The sequence below is a fragment of the Lepus europaeus genome, chromosome 11, assembly GCF_033115175.1.
Source record: "Lepus europaeus isolate LE1 chromosome 11, mLepTim1.pri, whole genome shotgun sequence".
NCBI classification, from domain to species: domain Eukaryota; kingdom Metazoa; phylum Chordata; class Mammalia; order Lagomorpha; family Leporidae; genus Lepus; species Lepus europaeus.
In genome coordinates this window covers 52,284,330-52,309,502 of record NC_084837.1, presented here as the reverse complement: position 1 = coordinate 52,309,502, position 25,173 = coordinate 52,284,330, and the positions used below count along the sequence as shown (strand labels likewise).

At 39.8% G+C, this 25,173-nt stretch overlaps 1 non-coding gene and 2 gene segments (V, D, J or C); 2 read left to right on the top strand and 1 right to left on the bottom strand.

The window, feature by feature from the left end:
- The first annotated feature begins 3,134 nt into the window (after positions 1 to 3,134).
- LOC133770494 (T cell receptor alpha variable 8-3-like) lies at positions 3,135 to 3,776 on the top strand. The segment is given in 2 exon segments: positions 3,135 to 3,208; positions 3,322 to 3,776. Coding segments are annotated over 2 exon segments (501 nt in total).
- A 4,442-nt stretch (positions 3,777 to 8,218) lies between these two features.
- Positions 8,219 to 12,644, top strand: LOC133770493 (T cell receptor alpha variable 22-like). The segment is given in 3 exon segments: positions 8,219 to 8,270; positions 8,474 to 8,809; positions 12,496 to 12,644. Coding segments are annotated over 3 exon segments (537 nt in total).
- Positions 12,645 to 16,071: 3,427 nt separating this feature from the next.
- On the bottom strand, positions 16,072 to 16,191 carry LOC133770821 (small nucleolar RNA SNORA25). The gene has a single exon (XR_009867503.1). It is a non-coding gene; the product is annotated as a small nucleolar RNA SNORA25 (small nucleolar RNA).
- Between the last annotated feature and the right edge of the window lie 8,982 nt (positions 16,192 to 25,173).

Genomic DNA, 25,173 nt, shown 5'->3' with positions numbered 1-25,173 from the left:
GATGCAAAATGGTGCAGCTGCTCTGGAAAATAGCAGTTCTATTGGAGATAAGTCCCACAGAGAATTAAAATGGACGTCCTCACAAAATGTTGTAGACAAATGCTCACATCTGCACTATTCATCACAGCTCGTATCTGAAAGAACCCAGTGCCTTTCGATTGATAGATGGAACAACAAATGCATTATATTCACAGAACATTATTAAGCACTAAAAAGGAATGAAGAACTGATACAGACTACAACACCGACTTTGAAAATATGAGAAGATAAGTGAACGAAGCCAACCAGAAAATACCACCTATTGTATGGCTCCCTTTATATGCAAAGTTCAGAATAGAAAGATCTATTGAGACATCAATTTTCAGCTTACCTAGATTTCCAGTTGGCTAGGTGGCAGGAGATGGATGAGAGGGATGGAGGGTGATTATTAATGGGTACTAGGTTTCTCTTTGTGGTGATGAAAATGTATTCTAATTGATTTGTGAACAAACCAACATGCATTGAACTGTACATTTCAAGGGACTGAATTGTATAAGTCAGCTATATTTCAATAGATCTGTTTAAGAAGTAAGGTTCTTTTTTTAAAAAAGTTTTTAAGTGTTTTTATTCAGTGAAAGAAATGCATAGGAAAGTGAGGGCTTTAATTGGGAAACAAGGAAGTGTAGAAGCTCAGCTGGGTCCATACCAGGCAGAGAGCAGGCCAGGAGCCACATGGAGCAAGCATACAGACAGGAAAGCAGAGGCAGGGTGGAGGCCATCAGGCCTTGCACCCATGGGCCCAGGGCAACAAGGAATGCAACAAGGGCAGAAGTAAGGCTCTAATAAGATAAAAATATTGTTAATATTCTTCTCAAAGTATGTAAGATAAAACTTTCGGTAGCTCAGCCTTCCAACTATATACAAACTCTGACTACTACTTCTTCTTCTTTTTAAAGATTTATTTATTTGAGAGGTGGAGTAAAAGAGAGAGAGAGAGAGAGGGAGAAACAGATTCCAACTGCTGGTTCACTCCCCAAATGGCTGCAATGGCCGGAGCTGGGACAATCTGAAGCTAGGAGTCAGGAGCTTCTTCCAGGTCTCCCATGTAGGTGCAGGGGCCCCAGGACTTGGGCCATCCTCCAGTGCTTTCCCAGGCCACCAGCAGGGAGCTGGGTTGGAAGTGGAGCAGCTGGGACATGAACTGGAGCCAATATGAGATGCTGAAGCTGCAGGCAGAGGCTTAACCTACTATGCCACAGCGCCAGTCCCCTCTGCTCACGTCTCATTACCTGTGCTGCTGCCATTTCAGTTGAAGAGCCTATTACCCTTGCCTGAGCATTTAAGAGTCTACAAGTTGGCCTTCTTTGATCTCTGCCTGAACCAAAAGCCCACCCACTGGATGTGTTTCTGGTTTTATTTTTGAATGATGAGCTGCTTTGTCTACCACCATGGAGGACAGGATAATTCCCTTTCATTCTTCCAGTGCAGAGGAAGTAGCACTGACCCAAGGCATGAAATAACCCTCTGACCTTGGACCTTGTACAGCAACAGGTTTTGCTAGTGCCTAGCAATTCTGAGCTGAGTTAAAATTGCCACCAAGAAGATAGTCTATAGAAGTTGCTCCTAATAACTTATTTTGACTGTGCTCTTTTCTGTCCACATTTTAATCTTCAGTATGATCTCATACACTTCTGTTTCCTGGAATTATGTGTAAATCTCTCATCTCCAGATGACCCTTATTATTTTTACTCTATATATTGTGATTTATTCCCTTTTACATTTGTTCTTTTTTTTAAGATTTTTTTAATTTGAGAGTTAGAGTTACAGACAGTGAGAGGAAGAGACAGAGAGAAAGGTCTTCCTTCTGTTGGTTCACTCCCCAAATGGCTGCAGAGGCCAGGGCTGCACTGATCTGAAGCCAGGAGCCAGGAGCTTCTTCCAGTCTCCCATGCGGGTGCAAGGGACCAAGCACTTGGACCACCTTCTACTGCTTTCCCAGGCCACAGCAGAGAGCTGGACTGGAAGAGGAGCAGCTGGGACTAGAACTGGTGCCCATATGGTGTACCGGTGCTGCAGGCAAAGGATTAACCTACTGTGCCACAGCACCGGCCCCAAGCTGTTCTTTCAGTTAGGAAGGAATTTAGATATGTAGATGTAGAATAGATATAGATATAGATATAGATAGTTACATTCACGGCTACACACTGAAAACTGACAGTGTTATCAAGCCTTCCAAATGAAGGCAATTTCTACATGCAGGAACAAATTAAGATCTCAATGAGAGGACTTGGCTCATGGTCCTGAAGTCAAAGAAGGGATGTACTGACTTTGTCAGCGGGTTACACTGCCAACAGAGAAGGGATGTATTGACTGTCAAAGGGTTACACTGCCAACAGAGAAAGTGTTGAATATCTTCACTCCCATGTTTGCTGGGATAATTCTCTATCTGATTGTATTCCTGCCACAGAGGTTTCTACAGTGGTACAGTGCTACATCAAGTCTTTTAGAGGCATTATAATCATTTTACGGGCTCTGACTTTTACCTTTGTGGGCGCACAGTGTCAGCCAGGGGAAATAGGTATCTTATCCCATACCAATATGGTGGACCTGGGACATCCATAGCTCAGCCTGAAGCAACTGTTCTAACCCCAAAGACTACCAAGGACTTGGATCTGTAATCACATATAGTCTTTACAACTTCCTCTCAGTGAAGTGAGTTATTATTCAATGTTTACAGGACATTTCATTTCTAGTGGTCTCTAGGACTAATATACTAGCACACATCGAGGGAGGAAGAAGCTTCCTGGTGGCGCTTTTGATATATTCTGTGTGGTAGAAGGAACAGGCCAAGCAGCTGTAGGGCCACAGGAGTTATGGCTCCGCACGTGACCTCCAGAGGGCGATGCTGCATAGACGAGAGGTCTCCGTGTTTGCAGCAGACCAGCATCCTTCCTCAGCTCCGCCTCCCTGCAGCCCGCTGAGACTGCACACCAGTGGCAAAAATCAGAAGTCAGAAAGCATCGCGCCGCAATTTAGTAGCTCTGGTACATTTACCTAAGCAAGGACCTTGCACATCCCGACTTTCCCCACCCCTCCTGATTCCAAGGTCTTGTCCGCGGCCACTCTCCCGCCTGCTCTCGGAAGATCTTCCAGAAAAGCCTGCAGTGTTCCCACGCCTCAGCCATGCTCCTGGTGCTCATCCCGGTGCTGGGGCTCCAATGGGCCCTGAGTGAGTAGAGTTTCTCTGTGGTCTCTGCTTCCACTGGTTCCGGCCGGAAACGCTTACTTTTCACGGGGACCCCGGCACTGGCACTGCGCTCACCGCCCGCATTGCTTTTCCAGGAGACGCCAGAGCTCAGACCGTGACCCAGCCCGACGCCCAGGTCGCTGTGTCTGAAGGAGCCGCCCTGGAGCTGAGGTGCAGCTACTCCTATGGGGCATCTATTTCTCTCTTCTGGTACGTCCAGTACCCGGGCCAAGGCCCTCAGCTCCTCCTGAAGTACCTGTCAGGGGACGCCCGGGTTCCCGGCATCAGAGGCTTTGAGGCTGAGTTTAAGAAGAGCGATTCTTCCTTCCACCTGAGGAAAGCCTCAGTGCAGGGGAGCGACGCGGCCCGGTACTTCTGCGTTGCCACAGTGCCTGGGCCTGCAGGGGGAGCCGGACACAAACCGCCCAGGAGTGCAGATCTGAGAGCTCTTCCTGTGGTTTTCACATTAAAAGTTGGCAAAACAGATAAAGAGGGCTGGGCTGGTACTTCTTTGTTATTCTTCAATTCCTGCTGTGCTTTAGCTCCATAAACTTTGTTTCAGCAGCCTATGCTCATTGTGAAAACTACATAATACCAGGGTCAGTATTCTAGAATATTGGAGGAGACAGTGTTCTTATTGCGTAATAATCAAGGCATCAAGGATTCGGCGTAGGCTCGGCTGCCTGAAGGGCTTGGCTATTAAGTTGGGACACAGCCAATAGAAGCTGAGTTTTTGTGCATCATCTTATGAATCTCAACTAATGGAGAAAATCAAAGATGAGCTCATCTACTGTTTCTCTGCAAGTGTTGCCTCCTTGTCTCCTTGGTTATTCACAGCAGATTTTCTTGGAATTTCTTTTCGTGGCTCTGTTAGAGTTAATATGTGTCAGACTATTTAGTCAGACTTTTAAGTACTCCTATTTGGGAGGGACTGTGACATTCAGGAGATTGATTGGACCCATGAAGGACACAGAAAAACTATTATGGTCCTCTTAGTGCCGGCAGTTACTTTAAAAAAGTGCAGGAGAATGAAGATTTAGAATCATTATGAAGAGCTTCTCCAAGACGTTTTCACAGCTATGAAAGTAGTTTCCTATTCTTTTGGTATTGTCAGTTCTGCTAACTCAATGAGAAACTTGGTGATGTTATACCTTTTTTGTCTTTCTTGTAGCTGCGGACAATTTTCTCATTACTTTCACACAGTTCTTATACTAAGTCACTATTGAAATATTGAACACTGATCTTCTATGTTGACACTGCATTATCAATCATGTAGTAAGTTTAGCAGTTACAATGTCTGCTTGTAATATTGGTAGGGACTGCAGTTGACACTATGGGGTCACTGGACCAAGTACATGTTGACTTTGTGCTGTATACGCTCACCTTTCTTCATAAACAGCTTTTATTCTACAATATTCTGAGGATTCTCTTTCATTTTATTATAGTTATGCAGATTTTTATCTTCTCCAGTAGACAATAAATTATAATCTTATCTCATCACCTTTAATCTATTTGTATTTACGGATTTCACAATTATGCACCAAAAATTTCTTTTAATTGCATTTTCCTTGAATTTTTTGTATTTTTTTTATTTTAAAGAATAGTGTATTGTTAAGATCTAGCAAATTTCCCATTTACACTAAAAATCAACATGTTTAAGGATTCATTTTGAACTAAAATAGAGAAATCAAAGAGTAGCACAGGATGAAAATTACCAAACCAGCTTCCATAAAACAGCATTTAAAGGTAGTTTATTTTATTTAGTTTTAAAGATTTTTTTGTAAAGATTTATTTATTTATTTGAAAGTCAGAGTTACACAGGGAGAGGAGAAGCAGAGACAGAGAGGTCTTCCATCTGCCGGCTTACTCCCCAAATGGCCTCAACAGCTGGAGCTGAGCCAATCCAAAGCCAGGAGCCAGGAGCTTCTTCTGGGTCTCCCACGTGGGTGCAGGGGTCCAAGGAGTTGGGCCATCTTCCACTGCTATCCCAGGCCATAGCAGAGAGCTGGATCAGAAGTGGAGCAGCCAGGTCTCGAACTGGTGCCCATATGGGATGCTGGCACTTCAGGTAAGGGTATTAACCCACTGTGCTACAGCGCCGGCCCCTTATTTTTGATTTTGCTTTAAAGTATTTTATTTATTTATTTGAAATGCAGAGTCACACAGAGAGAAAGAGATCAATTCTCCATCCACTGGTCCACACCCCAAATGGCTGCAACAGCCATGGCTGGCTCAGGTCGAAACCTCCAGGAGCTTCCCCCGGTCTCCCACGTGGGTGCAGGGGCCCAAGAACTTCAGCCATCCTTCACTGTTTTCCCAGGCGCATTAGCAGGGAGCTGGACAGGAATTGGAGCATCTGAGACTGAAACCCACACCCATATGTGATGTAGGCACTGCAGATGGCGGCTTAAGCTGCTGCACCACAGCGCTGGCCCCAGTAATTGGTTTATTTTTAACCTCCACTCTAAGTAGTTATTTTGCTTTCTCACCAGCTGCAGTTCCTCCACCAGGAAACACGAGTGGAGCTAGGTTTGTGTGACTGCTAAGGAGTTAGTTAGCCTAGACTTTGTTGATGGTTTCAGTCCACTAGGGGGCACTTTAGGCTTCACTAAAACTAACTTTTTCCCATGGCTCTAGAGGTATCAACTGTAAAGAGAGACCAGAGATATGTGAGCAGTCAAGTCACAGATAGCAAGGAAAGTGGGGCAGGGGAGGATGTCTGTGTGAAGTTCAGCTCCAGTTTTCAGCTCTGTACTTCTATACTGAAATTCAGACAGCTGGAGCCCAAGTGTCTTCAAATCTGTTGGAAGGAGTATTTTCTGAGTTCGTATAAGGACATTGGAATTTTATTGGACATTGTGAGCATGGACGCTTAATAGAAAACAGCTCCATTACCTGTGTATTACCCAAACTCACAGTCCTATAAATTATTTCCATGCCTCTAACATCTGGTCTTTTTGTGTATCCTTTCTGCAACTAGAAAGAACAAGAAATTTGCAAAGGATGAAATACAGGTGGCCAATAGGCGTGGGGAAAAACGCTCAGGATCAGTAGCCACCAGGGAAGTGCAAATAAATGAGGTTTTACCTCATCCCAGTTAGAATGGCTATCATCCCCCAAATAAAAACAAATACTACACACTGTGAGGATATGAGAAAAAGATACCCTAATACACTGTTGGGAATGTAAACTAGTACAACCATTACAGGAGACACTATGCAGACTCCTAAAAAATCTGAAAATTGGTCTACCACATGACCCAGTCACCCCACTCTTGGGAATTTGCCCAAAGGAAAGGAAAACAGTAGCATATGAAAGTTATCTGTACCCCCACTTTTAGAGCAGCTCAGTTCACAAAAGCTAAGATATGGAATCTACCCAAATGCCCATCAACTGATGACTGGATAAAGAAAATTATATATATATATATACATATATATATATGATGGATATATATATATATGATGTACAACTAGTCAGCCATAAAAAGAATGAAATCCCATCTTTTGCAACAAAATGGATGCAACTGGAGAAATTATGCTTAGTTAAGTAAACCTCATAACAAAAGAAATAAATTATGTGTTTTCCCTAATTTGTAGTACTAATATATAGAGTAAAAAATGTAATGTACATGAGAGAAATTAAAATCTTGAAATTTGATTACTGCTTATAACTCTTGTCTACACTCCTGTGGAACAGTGGTATTTCTACTTTCTACAAGTTGAATTCTTTATTTAGTGGAGGATTGAGCCTGTGACTATAAAATAAAATGAAAGTATGTTATCACAAAAATTAAAAGAAAAAAAAAGAAAGGAGGGAAGTAGAGAGAGTAGGAAATATAATAGAGTAGGAAATATCATAATGTGCTTAAAATTGTACATATATGAAATACATGAAATCTGTTCTATTTCTATGGATAAATTTTTAAAAAGACTGAATAGAAGCAAAGAAGAAAAAATTAGAAAAACAGAAGACAACACATTGAACTTGAGCAGCCATGTGTGTGCCCATGAGAATCAGTTGTGAATACTGCAGGGTGTACCAGGAAAGGGTTGGACAGAAGAGAAGTAGAAATTAAATATCTCATTTTTGTAACCAGGCAAACTCTTGTTAGAACTATTTTATGTGAAGATGATCATCATATATCATGGGTTTCTGATTCTTTCTTTATTTAGATAAATTGCATTTGGAATGGGAATTTGGCCTGGCGGGTAAGATAGTAGTTAAGAACTCTTCTCCTGTATTGGATTGCGTGGGATAAATACCTGGCTCTGGCTGCTGATTGCATCTTTCTGTCAAAGCACACCATGAGAAAAAGCAGTGAGGGCTCAAGTAATTGACTCCAGCTAAGCGTGAGAGAGATCTTGATTGTGTTCCTAGCTCCACACTTTGGGCTGCCTTGGACTGTCCATGGACATTGAAGGAATTTTGGGAGTGAACCATTGGAACCATCTGTGTGTCTGTCTCTCTGCCACTCAAATAAATAAATAAAAGTATAAACAAAGAGCTTGCATTTAATTCTTCTGTATAGAATACAAACTATTAAATATTACCTAATTCTCGGTATTTTCAAATTATTAAATTCTCAGAATCTATCAAATTTTGTAATTTGTTACATGGGGTTGCCTTTTCTATGATTGTTTAAAACTCTGTTTAATCCATCGGTGACACTGATTCCTCCCTAAAGTATCATCCATCTTCTTCACACACTTTTCTTCAAACATCTCTTCCACAGATTGTTTAAGCAAAGGAAGCTGTCTTCACATCTCGGAAACATTGTCTCCTACCCCACCGCACTGTTCCCACTCACTATGTTGGGGCTGGTACTATGTACTCTCACTGGGCCACAGTGGGTGGGGTTTCCTGTTAAGATGCATGACAGAGCTCAGATGTGACTGGTATTCTATGCATCTCATGGAACCTTTAACTGTAAGAACAAAGTCTGTCTGCACCCAAGACTTACCACCTGTCCTAACAATCAGGCAGAGAGCCATGAGGAGAAAACTGGGGGCTCTGCTGGGTCTTCTGTTGGTCCAGATTTTCAGTGAGTTGGGCCTGTATCAGATGGGAATGGGGGATGTTCCATTGCTGACACTGGGAGGGAGTTGAGGGATGAGGAGAGATGGCATATAGCTCCTACACTGTACTACCCATCTCTTGTTTTTTTTGGGGGTGAGTATTTTACAGGTTTGGAAACTGCATTCGTGATCCCCCAGTGACATGTGTTTTCTTTTCATTTCCAAGCAGGAGTGAGGGGGATGCAGGTTCAACAGAGTCCTTCAATCTTGACAGCCCAGGAGGGAGTCAACTATTCCCTGACCTGCAATTTCTCCACCACAGTGAACAATGTGCAGTGGTTCCGACAGAATCCTGGGAGCGGCCTCGTCAATCTGTTCTTCATAGCTTCAGGGACAAAACAGAACGGAAGGTTGAAGGCAACAATCAATTCTCAGGAGCGCTACAGCACCCTCCACGTCACGACCTCCCAACTGGAAGACTCAGGCACCTACCTCTGTGCAGCAGAGACACAGTGCTCCCAGGGCGCCTGCTGCCTGGACCCAAACTGCAGCTGGGCCTGCAGCTGTAACCCCGCCCATTTCACAGGGTGGCACGTGGCCTCTGCATAACATTTGCACTACTTTGTGCTTTCTGCTTGATGTTGGAGCACTTTTATCTCTGCTAAAATTAGACATTTCTGCATTGTCATTTAACTTGGTTTTTATACCTTTTTCTTCCCAGAAATTATTGTGCAGGAAAGAAAGTTCTACTCTGGAACCACTGGAGCAACTAATAAAATTGTCAGAACCCAAATGTATTGTCACAACAAATGCCCTGGCACAGTGCAGATACATTACATATAAATTACTGTGATGAAAGGGGGTGTGAAAAATGCCAGCTGGTGAGTGTTTCAGTTAATTGTAGATGCTGATTCAGTGTTTCAATCAATTGTAGATCGAATTTCCAGGAAAAGGGAAAGAATTGTGAGATGTGTGTGTGTACTCAGATTTTTAATTCCTGGAATCCATTAAAAACAAGAATTAAAATCTTTAATGTCATTGAATAGCAGATGCCCTATTGAGGCTCTTACATGTATTATTTAATTTATAGTTCATCCCCACTCCTCACATGAATAAACTGATGGTTATATAGGATTCATCCTACCTGAGCTCACATGATTACCAAACTGGGGAAATGGAGTGGATTTTACTCTGTGAAAAATCTGACATCAGAGCATACACTCTGAGTTATCCAGTATAGAAGATTCCAGAATAACAAAAGGCCACTGAGCTCTACTGATTAAATCTTTTTTTTTTTTTTTTTTTTTTTTTTTGACAGGCAGAGGGACAGTGAGAGAGACAGAGAGAAAGCTTCCTTTGCCGTTGGTTCACCCTCCCATGGCCGCCGCACTGCGGCCGGCGCACTGCGCTGATCTGATGGCAGGAGCCAGGTTTTTATCCTGGTCTCGCATAGGGTGCAGGGCCCAAGCACAAGCTTGGGCCATCCTCCACTGCACTCCCTGGCCACAGCAGAGGGCTGGCCTGGAAGAGGGGCAACCGGGACAGAATCCGGCGCCCCGACCAGGACTAGAACCCGGGGTGCCGGCACTGCAAGGTGGAGGATTAGCCTATTGAGCCACGGCACCAGCCTACTGATTAAATCTACACCATGTGCTTACATGCCTCAATGACAAGAATGTCTGCTTTGTTCACTTCTAAATAGGACCTGGAGAGGAAGAGTCCATTGAAGTTTTCATTTTATTTGCACTCAAATCCATTTGTATTTCTTGCATTTTGAGTGAATCTGTTATCCCTGATTTCAGTACATCATTTCTATGTTGGGTAAAGGAATCAGAGCACTTCCACAGTCACTAAAATAGACCCTTAGCTCCTGCAGTCATATATCAAGATGCCCACAACCAAACCCAAAGGCTAAACCTGCAGTGGATAAATGACAATATGTAGCATTTTTAACCTTGCAGAAATTTTAATATTAAATATGGGTACTGACTAGAAAGGAGCTGGACCCTGAGAATTAAGATGAAGACCCACAAGCTGACTCCAGGGGAGCTGGGAACAGTGTTGGGTTCCTGGGCCTGAGACTTGTGCAGTGCAAAGGGCCCTGCCCTGCTATTAGAAAGGGCTTGGTGCTTGGTTAAATGCTCTGCTATTGCTGTCCTGAAATTCTTAATAACTATCTTTAAAGTGATGTTTTTATAAGTGAAGTCCAATAAGAGGACTGAGTGTGTGCATGAGATAATGTGATACAGAGGGCAGAGAACACAGGGCTGGATCATGCAGAGTCACAATGAGTCCTTCAAATAGTTTAGAAACTCTGGTTTTGAGAATTGGTGCAATATTTCAGTGTGAATAAATGCAGGCTTAGAAATAGTAATTACATATAAAGTCAGTATTTTCACAGAAAAAGAAAATTATTTTCATGTGAAGTTTCCAATGAAACAATATTAACATAGAAGACAATTTAAAAATTAATTTCCTTGTATTTGAAGATACGATGATAGTATTAATTGGCAAGTATTCTGAATTATAAACCAGTTATGAAGCCAGTTCCAATTGCTTGTGTGACCTCTACAAGTTGCAGAAAATACCAGAGGTAACATTAAAATGTGGCTGTACACATTTACCTTTAAATTAAGCTCAGACTTACATGAAACTGATTTGTTTGGAGAGTTAAATTATTTCTACAAATTAAACATTTAAGTGACACAAACTCATATCTCCAACTAATTTATCAGGTATGCATGCTAATGCTGTCACAATATATAAAATACTCTTGAGTTCCAGTGTTAGTCGTATCAGCAGAAATATCCTTCTCAAAATTAGAAATGATGAAAAATTCTCTTTGCAATCTTGCATTTATTAAGAGCAACTGACATTGCTTTCAATTATGGTACTTGACAATAAAGTTACTAAAAGTGTCAATTTTGGTAGGCTAATACTTTAATTTGCAGATAAACAATCCAGAAAATCTTAATATTAATCAAGACATCATATTAACATTATTGTTATTTTATGATATAAACTATGACACCAAAATACATTTTGCAATTTGTAAATTTGTATTGTTAAATGCATATCATTATAAAGCCTATTGTGTTTTATAAGCAATAAAATATTTTCAAATACAGTTTGATATTTTATTGTCTAGTGACATTTTTTCCTGAATTTTTAGTAAAGGACCCCCAATTTTAATTTTGCACTGAGTCTCCTAAATTATGCTGCCAGCTGCACAGGGAATCTTGAACCCTTACATTAAACTTGGAAAGAGTGAGCTAGAAGGTAAAAAAGACTCAATCATCTGTTTAAGAAAGTGCCCTTTGCTTTACATTTACTAATCTCATGTGATACTTCCTGTTTCTCCATGTCACTGAACAATGCTATGATATGTCATGGATATAAAGGTGCATTCTGCTCACCCATATCACTAACTGTAATGACCTTTACCATTAGTAAACATGATTTTATTCCATTTTGTTATGGATTGGGCTGTCCTTGATCCGTCAGCCATCACTGATGCTATAGAAGGAATGAAAACAAAGACAGGAACTCACAAGCCTCTGCTTCTGATGAAGCCCAAGGATTCTTTATTGGTGACCTCAGACACACTAGATCGGTCAGGGGTAACATCAGACATAATAAATTGCATGTGGGTGTGAAAATGCACCTGGAGCTTCTTGATGCAGGACAATTTCTCCTCATCTCATAGCACCCCCATTGCACAAACCAGCCCTCAAAAAATAATGGCTTTGTTAAGTAACATAAGAATTTTTAGACATAGAAGAGACATAAGAAAGCTTTTAGTCCAACTTCATTTTGCAAAGGCAGTATCAATGTTCAACATGCCAATATGAAACAAATAGATAATTATTGAACTGAGAGTAAAAATAAACTGGATTTCCTCACTTTGTCTTTAGCATTCTTTCCCCCTGCCTCACAGCTGAAGCACTATATTGCCAAGCAAAAAGAAACTGTCCAATGGAAACCCAGTCACTTCGATAATTGCAATTTTGGTCTAGGAAAGTCTTGGTTCAATTAGCTGCACTAACAGAATGGAATATTCTAATTTGTGTAAGAGTTTAGCATTTCGAGCAAGAAATGAGACTCAGCCTGAGCCACTGTTACTCCACCAACAAATTAGTCTATCACTCACTGGCCTTTGTAGAAATGAGCCCAAAATGATGGTGCCACCCTTAACACTCACGTGATTTCTGAGGAACTCCTAAAACTGACAGTGTTTGTTCATTATTGCAGATGGACAACCTGTTAAGGAAGGTGATGAACAAAGGGAGAGCAGTTCAAACATTTCACCAAAAATAGTCAATGAGTTTAGGAAACTGAAGGGGCTCTTTGTCCCCCATACCACTGACAGTTCAGAAGATTTTTCTGTGGTGACTCTTTGACAATGAATTGGTAAACATTAATGGAATGATTGTGGGCTGGACTTTTCATCTATGGTTTGATCATACTTCTACTGTAATTATTATATGGAATATTGTGCTCCACTCCAATACATTACATTCAGCTCTAGATGCCATTCCTCAAATGGGGAAATGAGGAGACTTCAAAAAAGCTCAAAGAAATTGGAATTAAAATATATTTACCTTAGTGCAAAATTTTGAGATCCATGTATAGTTTTCATAATATACATTTGTTATGCACCATTTGAAGCCCTTTTGTATTGACCTGAAATATCTGTCTCAGAGAAGAAAGTTTTTCCCAGTGAAGAATTTGAGAATTTGAACAGGTAATGAATGGATGAGAGAAGTTCCTTATAACAGAAAAGTCTTATGTCTGTTAAATCACACATTTTGTATATCCAATTGCTTCCATTTGGTTTTATGTTGAATTGAGAGTACTCATCATAGCTGTTCTCAAATTCTTAAAGAAGAGAGATATGCATGAGGGATTCATTTTATTCTCTCACCCTCCAGGAGCCTGGTGAGTACAAATCATAAGAAAGCGGCTGGAAATGAGATAACCTTGGTTTCCCAAGAACTGTGAGTCATAGTCAGCTCTGTAGGGTCAGTGTCCTATTTACGTTGTTCCCATACTAGACATAGATAACATTTATACTTCCATAGATTTATTCTTACATAAACATCAGAAAATATTAAGAAATTAAAATAGACAGTAAAGGGTTTTTGGCAGAGGAGAAAAACCAAGAAATTGACGGAGTGTGGGGGAATTTATCAATGTCTTGGAAAAAGACTTTTGTAATGGAGTTTGGGAGGAAAATGATACAGTATGAAACCTGAGCCAACAGTGGCCAAGGCAGCAGGGAATTCCATTAAGGATATGTTAGTCATTACATTTAGGGACATGCCATTTTGATGTCATTCATTTTGATCTCTTAGAATAAAAGCACCTCAAGAATAAAACTATTTGGGTTTCCATTTTTCAAATCTCCAGATTGGTGTTTGAGAATTTCTACTCTTTCTTTTATTGCTTAGTAGAATACAAACCATGCAGCAACAGGAAATGATTTCAAAAGAATTTCAGATTATTTATTGCTAATCAACCCATCTATGGGTCAAAATATTTCTTGAAGTTGGAGTATTAAAGCCTTGTGGAACTTATCCCCATGTTCCATGGTCAATGAGATTTGATCTTTTACTTTCTAACAAACCATCTTTATTGAAGTAAAATTATGCATTTTGACTGTTGTTATTATCTATTCTCTGAGGATAGCAAGGTCATAATCAAGACTAGGCTTTTAGGAGCAGAGAATGAGAAAATATACATTTGATACATTTAATTGTCCTGCCCTCTTATTCTGATCTTTGTCTCGCATGTCCTTTTCAGAATTTTATTCTGTAATACTCAAATCATGATAGTAGATTCAGCTGAAAATATGTATTTTTTCCTATGATAGTGATTGATGGTGCTTTCTTGATTTCAAATATTCAAACTCAGTCCATCACTGAATAAACATCATGTACATATTTTTAATTTATTAATAACTCAAAAACATTCATAAATACCAACCATAATCTCTATGTACATAGTGTGCACTTAATCTAAGACCTAGTTGGCTTCCTCTATTGATGGCTTTATGCATTTGAGTCTCTAGGAGGTTGAAGAACATTTACCCAGAGAGTTTGCACTGAGGGATGCGGCCACAAGATGGTAGTGTGCCTCTCCTGACGCAGAGTACGGAACATTCACTTCAGTTGATTCTGAATGAATAGACTTACAGAAGAGGCAGAGGCTTTTTTTATTGGCTGGGTAGACATTATGCGAAACCACCATGCTTGTTAGAGAAAAACGGGGACAAGCTGAGAATAGAAGTAGTCTCCTTGCTAGAGGTTGCAGGTCTAGGATCGATCCTAACTTGGAAGAATCATGAAGACATCCATAGGGGCTTCATTCATGTTCTTGTGGTTGCAACTGGACTGTGAGTTGAGGGTTTTTGAGCATGAGTATATTAGAGGATGTTCTTTGTAAAGAGAAGACTGACTTTATTCAGGTTTTCTCTCCTTACTGTTCAAAAAGAAAATTCTGGTGGGTTAATGGCTGAATTTTCTTTCTGCACAGGGGTGAGCCGAGGAGAAAATGTGGAGCAGCATCCTTCTACTTTGAGTGTTCGGGAAGGAGACAGCTCTGCTATCAACTGTAATTACACAAACAGTGCTTCAGACTACTTTCTATGGTATAAACAAGAACCTGGCCAAGGGCTCCAGCTCATCATAGACATTCGCTCAAATACAGAGAAAAAGCAAAACCAAAGACTCACCGTTTCATTGAATAAAATGGCCAAGCACGTCTCCCTGCACATCGCAGCCACCCAGCCTGGAGACTCTGCTGTCTACTTTTGTGTAGCGAGTACACACTGCTCCCCAGGCACCTGCATCCTGTACTCAAACCTTTGACTGAAGCTGGAGCCTCAGCCCCTTTCTTTTGGCATAGAAGAATTGGCTATACTGTTTGTTTGCAAATGGAAGCTAACATACAAACATTAAAAGCATAGAATAAAAAAGATGAGGTCAAGATGACAAAGAAAACTTTAGAATATATTGTTGGTTAACTGTGCCTAGATTAATTTTTTTATTACTTGAGATGGTTTTATATTTATTTTTAATGGACACAAAAACTATAAATAGTTATGTGGTACTGGGTATTGTTTCAAAATGTTCAAAAAAGGATGAGCATAAATATGTCCTCAAACATTTATTTCCTCTTGGTGAAATTATTCAAAATCCTTTCTTCTAGCTTTTTAGAAAGAAAACTGTGGTGCTGGCACTGTGGCGTAGTGGTAAGGCCGCATCCTGTAGTGCTGGCATCCCATATGGGCACTGGCTCGAGTCTTGGCGGCTCCACTTCTGATCTAGCTCTCTGCTATGGCCTGGGAAAGCAGTAGAGGATGGTCCAAGTCCTTTGGCCCCTGTACGCACATGGGAGATCCAGAAGACGCTCCTGGTTCCTGGCTTCGGACTGGCTCAGCTCTGACTGTTGCGGTCATCTGGGGATTGAACCAATGAATGGAAGACCTCTCTCTCTCTCTCGCTCTGCCTCTGCCTCTGCCTCTCCTCTCTCTGTGTAACTCTGACTTTCAAATAAATAAATAAATCTTTAAAAATTAAAATTTAAATTTAAAAAAGAAAGAAAACTACACAGCATATTATCGTTATGTATAGTTGCTCTACTGTACAGTAGAACACCAGACTTCTTTCTCCTGTCTGGAACTCAGTGCCTGTTAATTACACTTTATCCATCCCTCCATCCCTGCTTACCTGTCTCTGGTCATCACCACTATACTTTCTATTTGTAGGAGATAAACCTTCATTAGAAACCATATATAAATACAGTATTTGTCCAAATTTGACTAAATCGTGTATCTCCTCAGGAAAACATGGCACTACTGTGGCATCTTAAGGAGAAATTCCATCTTAGTTCACAGCTTTAAGAACTGTTGGTTTCCTATCCTTACAAGCCCTTTTTGAAATGACTGAAGATTATTAAAAATTGTTTTTGTATTGTGACACACGAAAGTAATGACACAAGATGTTAGATATGTTTATTTGTTTCTGTAACCATTTTAATACCTATATGTAGAAAACAAAAATCTATAACCTGTACACCTTTGTAGTCCAAACACAAAATGCAATTGTGTGAAATCCTTTTGGAGATCCTCAAATAGTTCCTTAGGTCAGTAGTCAAGCCCCTCTTCTGCCTTTACAATTTGTATAAGATATCATTGACCCTAAGAAAGGCACTAACTGAACAAATTCTTTCCTATCCTAGAAAAGTTTCCCCAGAAGTGTTTGTCTAATATGGCAGCCAATATGTTCTATTGTTATTGTCCCAGGGGAATTTTTACAATTGTTCATTGGAGATCTTTTGGTGCCACCAGGAAACTTTCTGTCTCCTGTATTTTTTTTGTCTGTTGATAACAAATCGGTCATTGTAACGTTTCTTTACAAAATTGGAACCAAATTTTCTACATTTAGGATGAAATTTTTAAACTTTTTAAATGAATTTCTCCTTATGTTTTTAGACAGCAGAACAGTGGCACTATAAATGTGATGTCATCTGATTTAATGACGATTCCAGTGTAAGATCTAAAGATGCTTCAACGAACCTAGTTAAAATTGAAATCATTTTGAGACAAGGAGGATTAACTTTGGCTATTCTAGTAAGAAATGGGTTATAATAGGCAATAGATTTTTATTGCTCACCATATTTTTAAAGTGATTTCACGAGGACTTTGCCTTATATTTAATGTTCACACACAAGGAAAATTGATCATAATTACTGATTCTGTGACAAGCTGTCCTAGGGAGAAGTATGGGATTGCATAGAGCACTTCCCTTCAGAGGCAAGCACACACAGTACAGCAGCTATCTGTGGCTCAATTAAGGCTTCACTTCAGGGAATGGTAAAAATATAAATTCAATGATTGTTAATATAATGACAAACTTTTTTTTTTGACAGGCAGAGACAGTGAGAGAGAGAGAGAGAGAGAGACAGAGAGAAAGGTCTTCCTTTTTCCGTTGGTTCACCCCCAAGTGGCCGCTTCGGCTGGCGCATTGTGGCCCGCACGCTGTGCCTATCTGAAGCTAGGAGCCAGGTGCTTCCTCTTGGTCTCCCATGCGGGTGCAGGGCCCAAGCGCTTGGGCCATCCTCCACTGCACTCCCGGGCCATAGCAGAGAGCTGGACTGGAAGAGGAGCAACTGGGACAGAATCTAGTGCCCCAACCGGGACTAGAACCTGCGGTGCCGGTGCCATAGGTGGAGGATTAGCCAAGTGAGCCATGGCACCGGCCGTATAATGACAAACTCTTGTATCTAATTTGGCCTCTATGAATATAAGTAGATGATCAAATTAAACAATGAAGAGGGGGTGATCTTTATGACAGGACTATGTGGTCGAAGCCACTGAAAAGATACCAGAAGTGAGGAGGAAGATTTTTATGTCACCAAATACACAGTGATGAGTTCAAACAGCTTTGTCTTATGATAAATGATTAATTTCTACCTTAAGAGGAAAAGCACACATAGTTGAGAGGATATGTGATTATTACATCTTGCATTGTCTTCATCAGACATTACACATAGCAATTTTAAATAGCTGCCAATCTCCCAATTCTGTCACAGATACAATTAATACTCATAGCAGCTGTTCAAATCACCAATTTTCTTTCCAGTATACCTATCTATATTTTAATATACTTATGCATATTTCAGTTATTATCAGATTGAGTTGCTTAACTCAGAAGGAATTTGGATTTGATGAGACTTTTGCTAGAGGAGTCAGACATGACACACATCAACTTCCCACACCAGGAAACCTATGTTTCCTTTCTAGTACAGCAGCAGCACAAATCCAAAAATTATTTCCTTGCCTGTTAGGGTCAACCCACAGGGTGGAGACCTGAAATTGAAAAAGGACAAAATATTTTCCATCCTGGGGAATAACTCAAACATTTTTCTCTTCAGCCTGCTGGAGGTGATCATGGTTTCAATGTGCTTGGGTAGGGATGGCCCACTGAGAGTGATCCTCCTCCATTACCTAAGGAGAGAAGTATAGGAAGTGTCTTGTGGGGACTTTGGGAGGGAGAGATAACAGGGTAAAAAATTTGAATTTACTCACCTCACACTATTTGTCCCTATACCTCCTGACTCTTTTTCCCTTCAGGATTCAGCATTTCCCAGGAGGTAACTCAAGCCCAACCAGCAATGTTGGTGCAGGAGAAGGAGGCTCTGACCCTGGACTGCACTAATGACACCAGTGCTGATGTCTCCTCTGGTACAAGCAGCCCAGCACTGGGGAGATGAACAAGCAAAATGCAACACAAGGTTGCTAATCAGTTTCCAGAAGGCAAGGAAATTCATTGGGTTGTCTTCTTAGTGTTACAATTGGGGAACTCAGTAATATGGTTCTGTGTACCACAAGAGGCCATTTTGAGAGGATTGTTGGAGAGAGGTGTGCAAAACCTCAGGAGTTTATTTGAGACACTCACCTGCTGTAAAGCACAGGGTATCACCATATCATACAGGATATGGCTAGGAGTGTGACTGCACAGATGTTGGGGTGTAGGAAAAACAGTCCTTCTAAGAAAATCCCTCTTTAGATTTATTTGCTATTATTCTCTGAAACATTCTTACTGATATTTGCTGAATAAGAGAACTTGTATTTCTTCACATACTTGAAACATGTAGTATTTGTTGAATTATATCCCCTTTTCACTACATTGGCAAGTGTTTCCTGAAAGTGAACTGCTTGTACTCAAATGCTTTTTGCAATGTCAGCCTTTAGAGATATCCAATGCCAGAGATGTGATACAAAATTGGTCACATATAGTGAATACATAAAATGAGATTCTGTAATTAAAGTATTGATGGCCAGATGACAGCAAGGATCCCATTGTTAGAGGTATATGGAGTGATGGTAAGTCCTTTCAGGCTATAATATAATAATTAATAATATTATTGACTTGGCTGGGGATTCAGGTGTAAATTGTTGCAATAGCTTGTGTGATATCCTTAGCCATTGAGGAGTGTTGTGATAATGGTAATTTTTTGTGTTGTAGAGCTGGATCCTTGTTAGGTTCCATCATGGAAAAGCAACCAACCAACCAACACCAACACCAAAGTGGAACCAATCCAGTCTTTTACCATCTCTAAGCAATGATGATCTTTAGAAGATAATGACTACTGCTTCATGTATGCCTCCCAAATCTTGTGCAAATTCACTTTTTAACTCAGACCCACAGGGGCAGGGGATTTGGTGAAAGGCAATTTCATATGCAATCTAGTTGATAATAGAATAATCCAGAAGAAAACTGAGAGCCACTATAAACAAAGTGCCAACCTCCTATATATTATATTTTCCCAATCTCCAGGTTTCTCAAAGTTTTCTTTCATTAAATTCAGTGAAACTTACTCCAGAATCATTACAAATATCAGAACAGATGACATGTTGGAGTCTTATCTTCAAGTTAAAGCATGTTGTTATTACAAATAGAAGTTCTTGGATAAGAAAAGCTAGGGATAGCATAGGACTAGTGATAGGAATAGAAGGACTGGAATATAAAAGTTTCTAAAAGTATATTAATTGTGAAATAGTAGCCACAAATATACATTATTGTTTTCAGTGACAAATCAAATTTCTCTGTCATTTATTGCATACTCATTCGATAACACTTACATAGCAATTTACCAAGTGCATATGGCACAGTTGGTTGTTAAAGTCTTTTTTTTAAACTTTAATTTAGTAGATATAAATTTCCAAAGTACAGTTTATGGATTACAATGGCTTCCCCCCGCCATAACTTCCCTCCCACCCGCAACCCTCCCATCTCCTGCTCCCTCTCCCATTCCATTCACATCAAGATTCATTTTCAATTATCTATATATATAGAAGATCAATTTAGTATATATTAAGTAAAGATTTCATCAGTTTGCCCCCATACAGAACACAAAGTGCAAAATACTGTTTGAGCACTAGTCATAGCATTAATTCACATTGAACTACACATTAAGGACAGAGATCCTACATGAGGAGTAGGTGCACAATGACTCCTGTTGTTAATTTAACAAATTGACACTCTTGTTTAAGGCATCAGCAATCTAACCAGGCTCTAGTCATTAGTTGCCAAGGCCATGGAAGCCCCCTGAGCTCGCCGACTTTGATCTTATTTTGACAAGGCCATAGTCAAAGTGCAAGTTCTCTCCTCCCTTCAGAGAAAGGTACCTCCTTCTTTGATGGCCCGTTCTTCCTACTGGGATCTCACTCAGAGATCTTTCATTAGGTGTTTTTTTTTTTTTTGCCAGAGTGTCTTGGCTTTCCATGCCTGAAATACTCTCATAGGATCTTCAGCCAGACACAAATGCCTTAAGGGCTGATTCTGAGGCCAGAGTGCCTGTTTAGGACATCCGCAATTCTATGAGTCTGCTGTGTATCCCGCTTCCCATGTTGGATCGTTCTCTCCCTTTTTTATTCTATCAATTAGTATTAGCAGACACTAGTCTTGTTTATGTGATCCCTCTGACTCTTAGATCTATCATTATGATCTATTGTGACCTGAAGTTGATCACTTGGACTAGTGAGATGGCATTGGTACATGCCACCTTGATGGGATTGTGTTGGAATCCCCTGGCACATTCCTAACTCCACCACTTGGGACAAGTCAGCTTTAACATGTCCCAAATTGTACATCCCCTCCCTCTCTTATTCCCACTCTTATATTTAACAGAGATCACTTTTCAGTTAACTTTAAACACCTAAGAATAATTGTGTGTTAATTACATAGCTCAACCAACAGTATTAAGTAGAACAAAAAAATACTAATAAAGGGATAAAGTATTAAATTTTACATCAACAGTGATGACAAGGGCTGATCAAGCCACCGTTTCCTGTAGTGTCCATTTCACTTCACCAGGTTTCCTTTTTGATGCTCGGTTAGTTGTCGCCAATCAGGGAAAACATATGATATTTGTCCCTTTGGGACTGGCTTAATTCACTCAGTATAATGTTTTCCAGATTCCTCCATCTTGTTGCAAATGACCGGATTTCATTGTTTTGACTGATGTATAGTATTCTATAGAGTACATGTCTCATAATTTCTTTATCCAGTCTATTGTTGATGGGTATTTAGGTTGATTCTAGGTCTTAGCTATTGTGAATTGGGCTGCAATAAACATTAAGGTGCAGACAGCTTTTTTATTTACCAATTTAATTTCCTTTGGGTAAATTCCAAGGAGTGGGATAGCTGGGTTGAATGGTAAGATTATATTCAGGTTTCTGAGAAATCTCCAGACTGACTTCCATAGTGGCTTAACCAGTTTGCATTTCCACCAACAGTGGGTTAGTGTCCTTTTTTCCCCACATCCTCACCAGCATCTATTGTTGGTAGATTTCTGAATGTGAGCCATTCTCACCAGGGTGAGGTGAAACCTCATTGTGGTTTTGATTTGCATTTCCCTGATTGCTAGTGATCTTGAACATTTTTTCATGTGTCTGTTGGCCATTTGGATTTCCTCTTTGGAAAAATGTCTGTTGAGGTCCTTGGCCCATCTCTTAAGTGGGTTGTTTGTTTTGTTGTTGTGGAGTTTCTTGATTTCTTTGTAGATTCTGGTTATTAACCCTTTATCGGTTGCATAGTTTGCAACTATTTTTTCCCATTCTGTCGGTTGCCTCTTCACTTTCCTGACTGTTTCTTTTGCAGTACAGAAACTTCTCAATTTGATGCAATCCCAAATGTTAATTTTGGCTTTGACTGCCTGTGCTGCTGGAGTATTTTCCAAGAAGACTTTGCCTGTGCCAATATCTTTCAGGGTTTCTCCAATGTTCTCTAATAATTTGATGGTGTCGGGTCATAGATTTAGGTCTTTAATCCATGTTGAGTGGATTTTTGTGTAAGGTGAAAGGTAGGGGTCTTGCTTCATGCTTCTGCACGTGGAAATCCAATTTTCCCAGCACCATTTATTGAATAGACTGTCCTTACTCCAGGGATTAGTTTTGGATTCTTGATCAAATATAAGTTGGCTGTAGATGTTTGGATTGATTTCTGGTGTTTCTATTCTGTTCCATTGGTCTATCCATCTGTTTCTGTACCAGTACCATGTTGTGTTGATTATAACTGCCCTGTAGTATGTCCTGCAATCTGGTTTTGTGATGCCTCCGGCTTTGTTTTTGTTGTACAAGATTGCTTTAGCTATTCGAGGTCTCCTGTGTCTCCTATGAATTTAAATATCATTTTTTTCCAGATCTGAGAAGAATGCCTTTGGTATTTTGATTGGTATCCTATTGAATCTATAAATTGCTATTGGGAGAATGGACATTTTGATGATATTGATTCTTCCAATCATGAGCATGGAAGATTTTTCCATTTTTTGGTATCCTCTTCTATTTCTTTCTTTAAGATTTTGTAATTATCATCGTAGAGATCTTTAACGTTCTTGGTTAAGTTTATTCCAAGGTATTTGATTGTTTTTCTGGCTATTGTGAATGGGATTGATCTTAGCAGTTTTTTCTCAGCCGTGGCATTGCCTGTGTATACAAAGGCTGTTGATTTTTGTGCATTGATTTTTATATCCTGCTACTTTGCCAAACTCTTCTAATAGTTCTAATAGTCTCTTAGTAAAGAGTTCTTTGGATCCCCTAAATAAAGAATGATATCATCTGCAAAGAGGGATAGTTTGAGTTCTTCCTTTCCAGTTTGTATCCTTTTATTTCTTTTTCTTGCCTAATAGCTCTGGCTAAAACTTCCAGAACTATATTGAATAGCAGTGGTGAGAGTGGGCATCCCTGTCTGGTACCAGATCTCGGTGGAAATGCTTCTAACTTTTCCCCATTCAGAAGGATGCTGGCTGTGCGTTTTTCATAAATTGCTTTGATTATATTGAGGAATGTTCCTTCTATACCCAGTTCCCTTAGGGTTTTCATCATGAAAGGGTGTTGTATTTTATCAAATGCTTTCTCTGCGTCTATTGAGATAATCATATGGTTTTCCTTCTGCAGTCTGTTCATGTGGTGTATCACATTGATTGTTTTGTGAATATTGAACCTTCCCTGCATACCAGGGATAAATCCCACTTGGTCTGGGTGGATGATCTTTCTGATGTGTTGTTGCATTCTATTGCCCAGAATTTTATTGAGGATTTTTGTGTCTATGTTCATCAGGGATATTGGTCTGTAATTTTCTTTCTCTGCTGCATCTGTTTCAGGTTTAGGAATTAAGGTGATGGCAGCTTCTTAGAAATAATTTGGGAGGATTCCCTCTTTTTGATTGCCCTGAATAGTTTGAGGAGAATTGGGGTTAATTCTTCTTTAAATGTGTGGTAGAATTCAGCCGTGAATCCATCTGGCCCTGGGCTATTCTTTGTTGGGAGGGCCTTTATTACTGTTTCAATTTCTGTCTCAGTTATGGGTCTGTTTAGGTTTTCTATGTCTTTCTGGTTCAATTTAGGTAAGTTGCATATGTCAGAAATCTCTCCATTTTTAATAGATTTCCCTGTTTGCTGGCATACAAGTCCTTGTAGTAATTTCTGATGATTCTTTTTATTTCTGTGGTATCTGTTGTTACATTTCCTTTTTCATCTCTGATTGTATTGATTTGGGTCTTTTCTCTTTTTTTTTTAGTTAATTGGGCCAATGTTGTGTCAATTTTGTTTATTTTTTCAAGAAACCAGCTCCTTGTTTGGCTGATTTTTTGTAATTTTTTTTTTGGATTCAATCCTATTGATTTCTTCTCTGATTTTAATTATTTCTCTTCTCCTACTAGATTTGGGTCTGGTTTACTGCAGTTTTTCTAGATCCTTGAGATGCATTGAAAGCTCATTTATTTGGTGCCTTTCCAATTTCTTGATGTTGGCACCTATTGCTATAAATTTTCCTCTTAACCCTGCCTTTGCTGTATCCCATAAGTTTTGATATGTTGTGCTGTTGTCCTCATTTACTTACAGAAAGTTTTTGATTTCTCTTTTGATTTTTTCTATGACCCATTGTTCATTCAGGAGCATGTTGTTCATTTCACCTTCATTCACAAATGAGAGCTTTGCAGGATATAATATTCTGGGCTGGCAGTTTTTCTCTCTTAGTACCTGGGCTATGTCTCTCCATTCCCTCCTAGCATGTAGGGTTTCTGATGAGAAGTCTGCTGTGAGTCTAATTGGAGATCCTCTGAGAGTAATCTGATGTTTCTCTCTTGCAAAATTTAGAATCTTTTCTTTATGTTTCACTGTGGTGAGTTTGATTCCAACATGTCGTGGTGAGGATCTCTTTTGGTCATGTTTACTAGGGGTTCTATGAGTTTCCTGAACTAGGATGTCTCTGTCCTTCTCCAAACCCGGATAGCAGTTTTCTGCTAGTATCTCACTTCAAAGGCCTTCTGATCCTTTCTCTCTCTCCATGCCTTCAGGAACTCCTAGAACCCGAATGTTGGTTTTTTTAATAGTATCCTGTAGATTCCCAATAATATTTTTTAGATTTCTTATTTCCTCTTCTTTTCTTTGGTTTTACTATATACTTTCCTGTGCTCTGTCTTCTAAGTCTGATATTCTCTCTTCTGTCTCACTGACTCTGTTTTTAAGGCTCTCTAATGTGTTTGTCATTTGATCTATTGAGTTCTTCATTTCATTTTGATTTCTCTTCACTATCACACTTTCCTGTTCTACTAGTTTCTGTGTTTCATTTTGATTCCTCCTTAAGATTTCATTTTCATGAGAGAGATTTTCTATCTTGTCCAGTAAGGATTTCTGTAGTTCAAGAATTTGTATTTGAGAACTTCTAAATGTTCTTATCATAAATTTTTTGAAATTCGTTTCTTGCATTTCTTCAATCTCATCATCTCCATAATCTTGTCTTGGGGTGTCTTGTTCATTTGAGGGCATCATAATGTCTTCCTTGTTCTCATTTCTTTGGTCTGTGTTTGTTGCTTGGCATTGTGGAGATATTCTTTGGATTCTTCTTCCCTCGCTGTGGTGTTT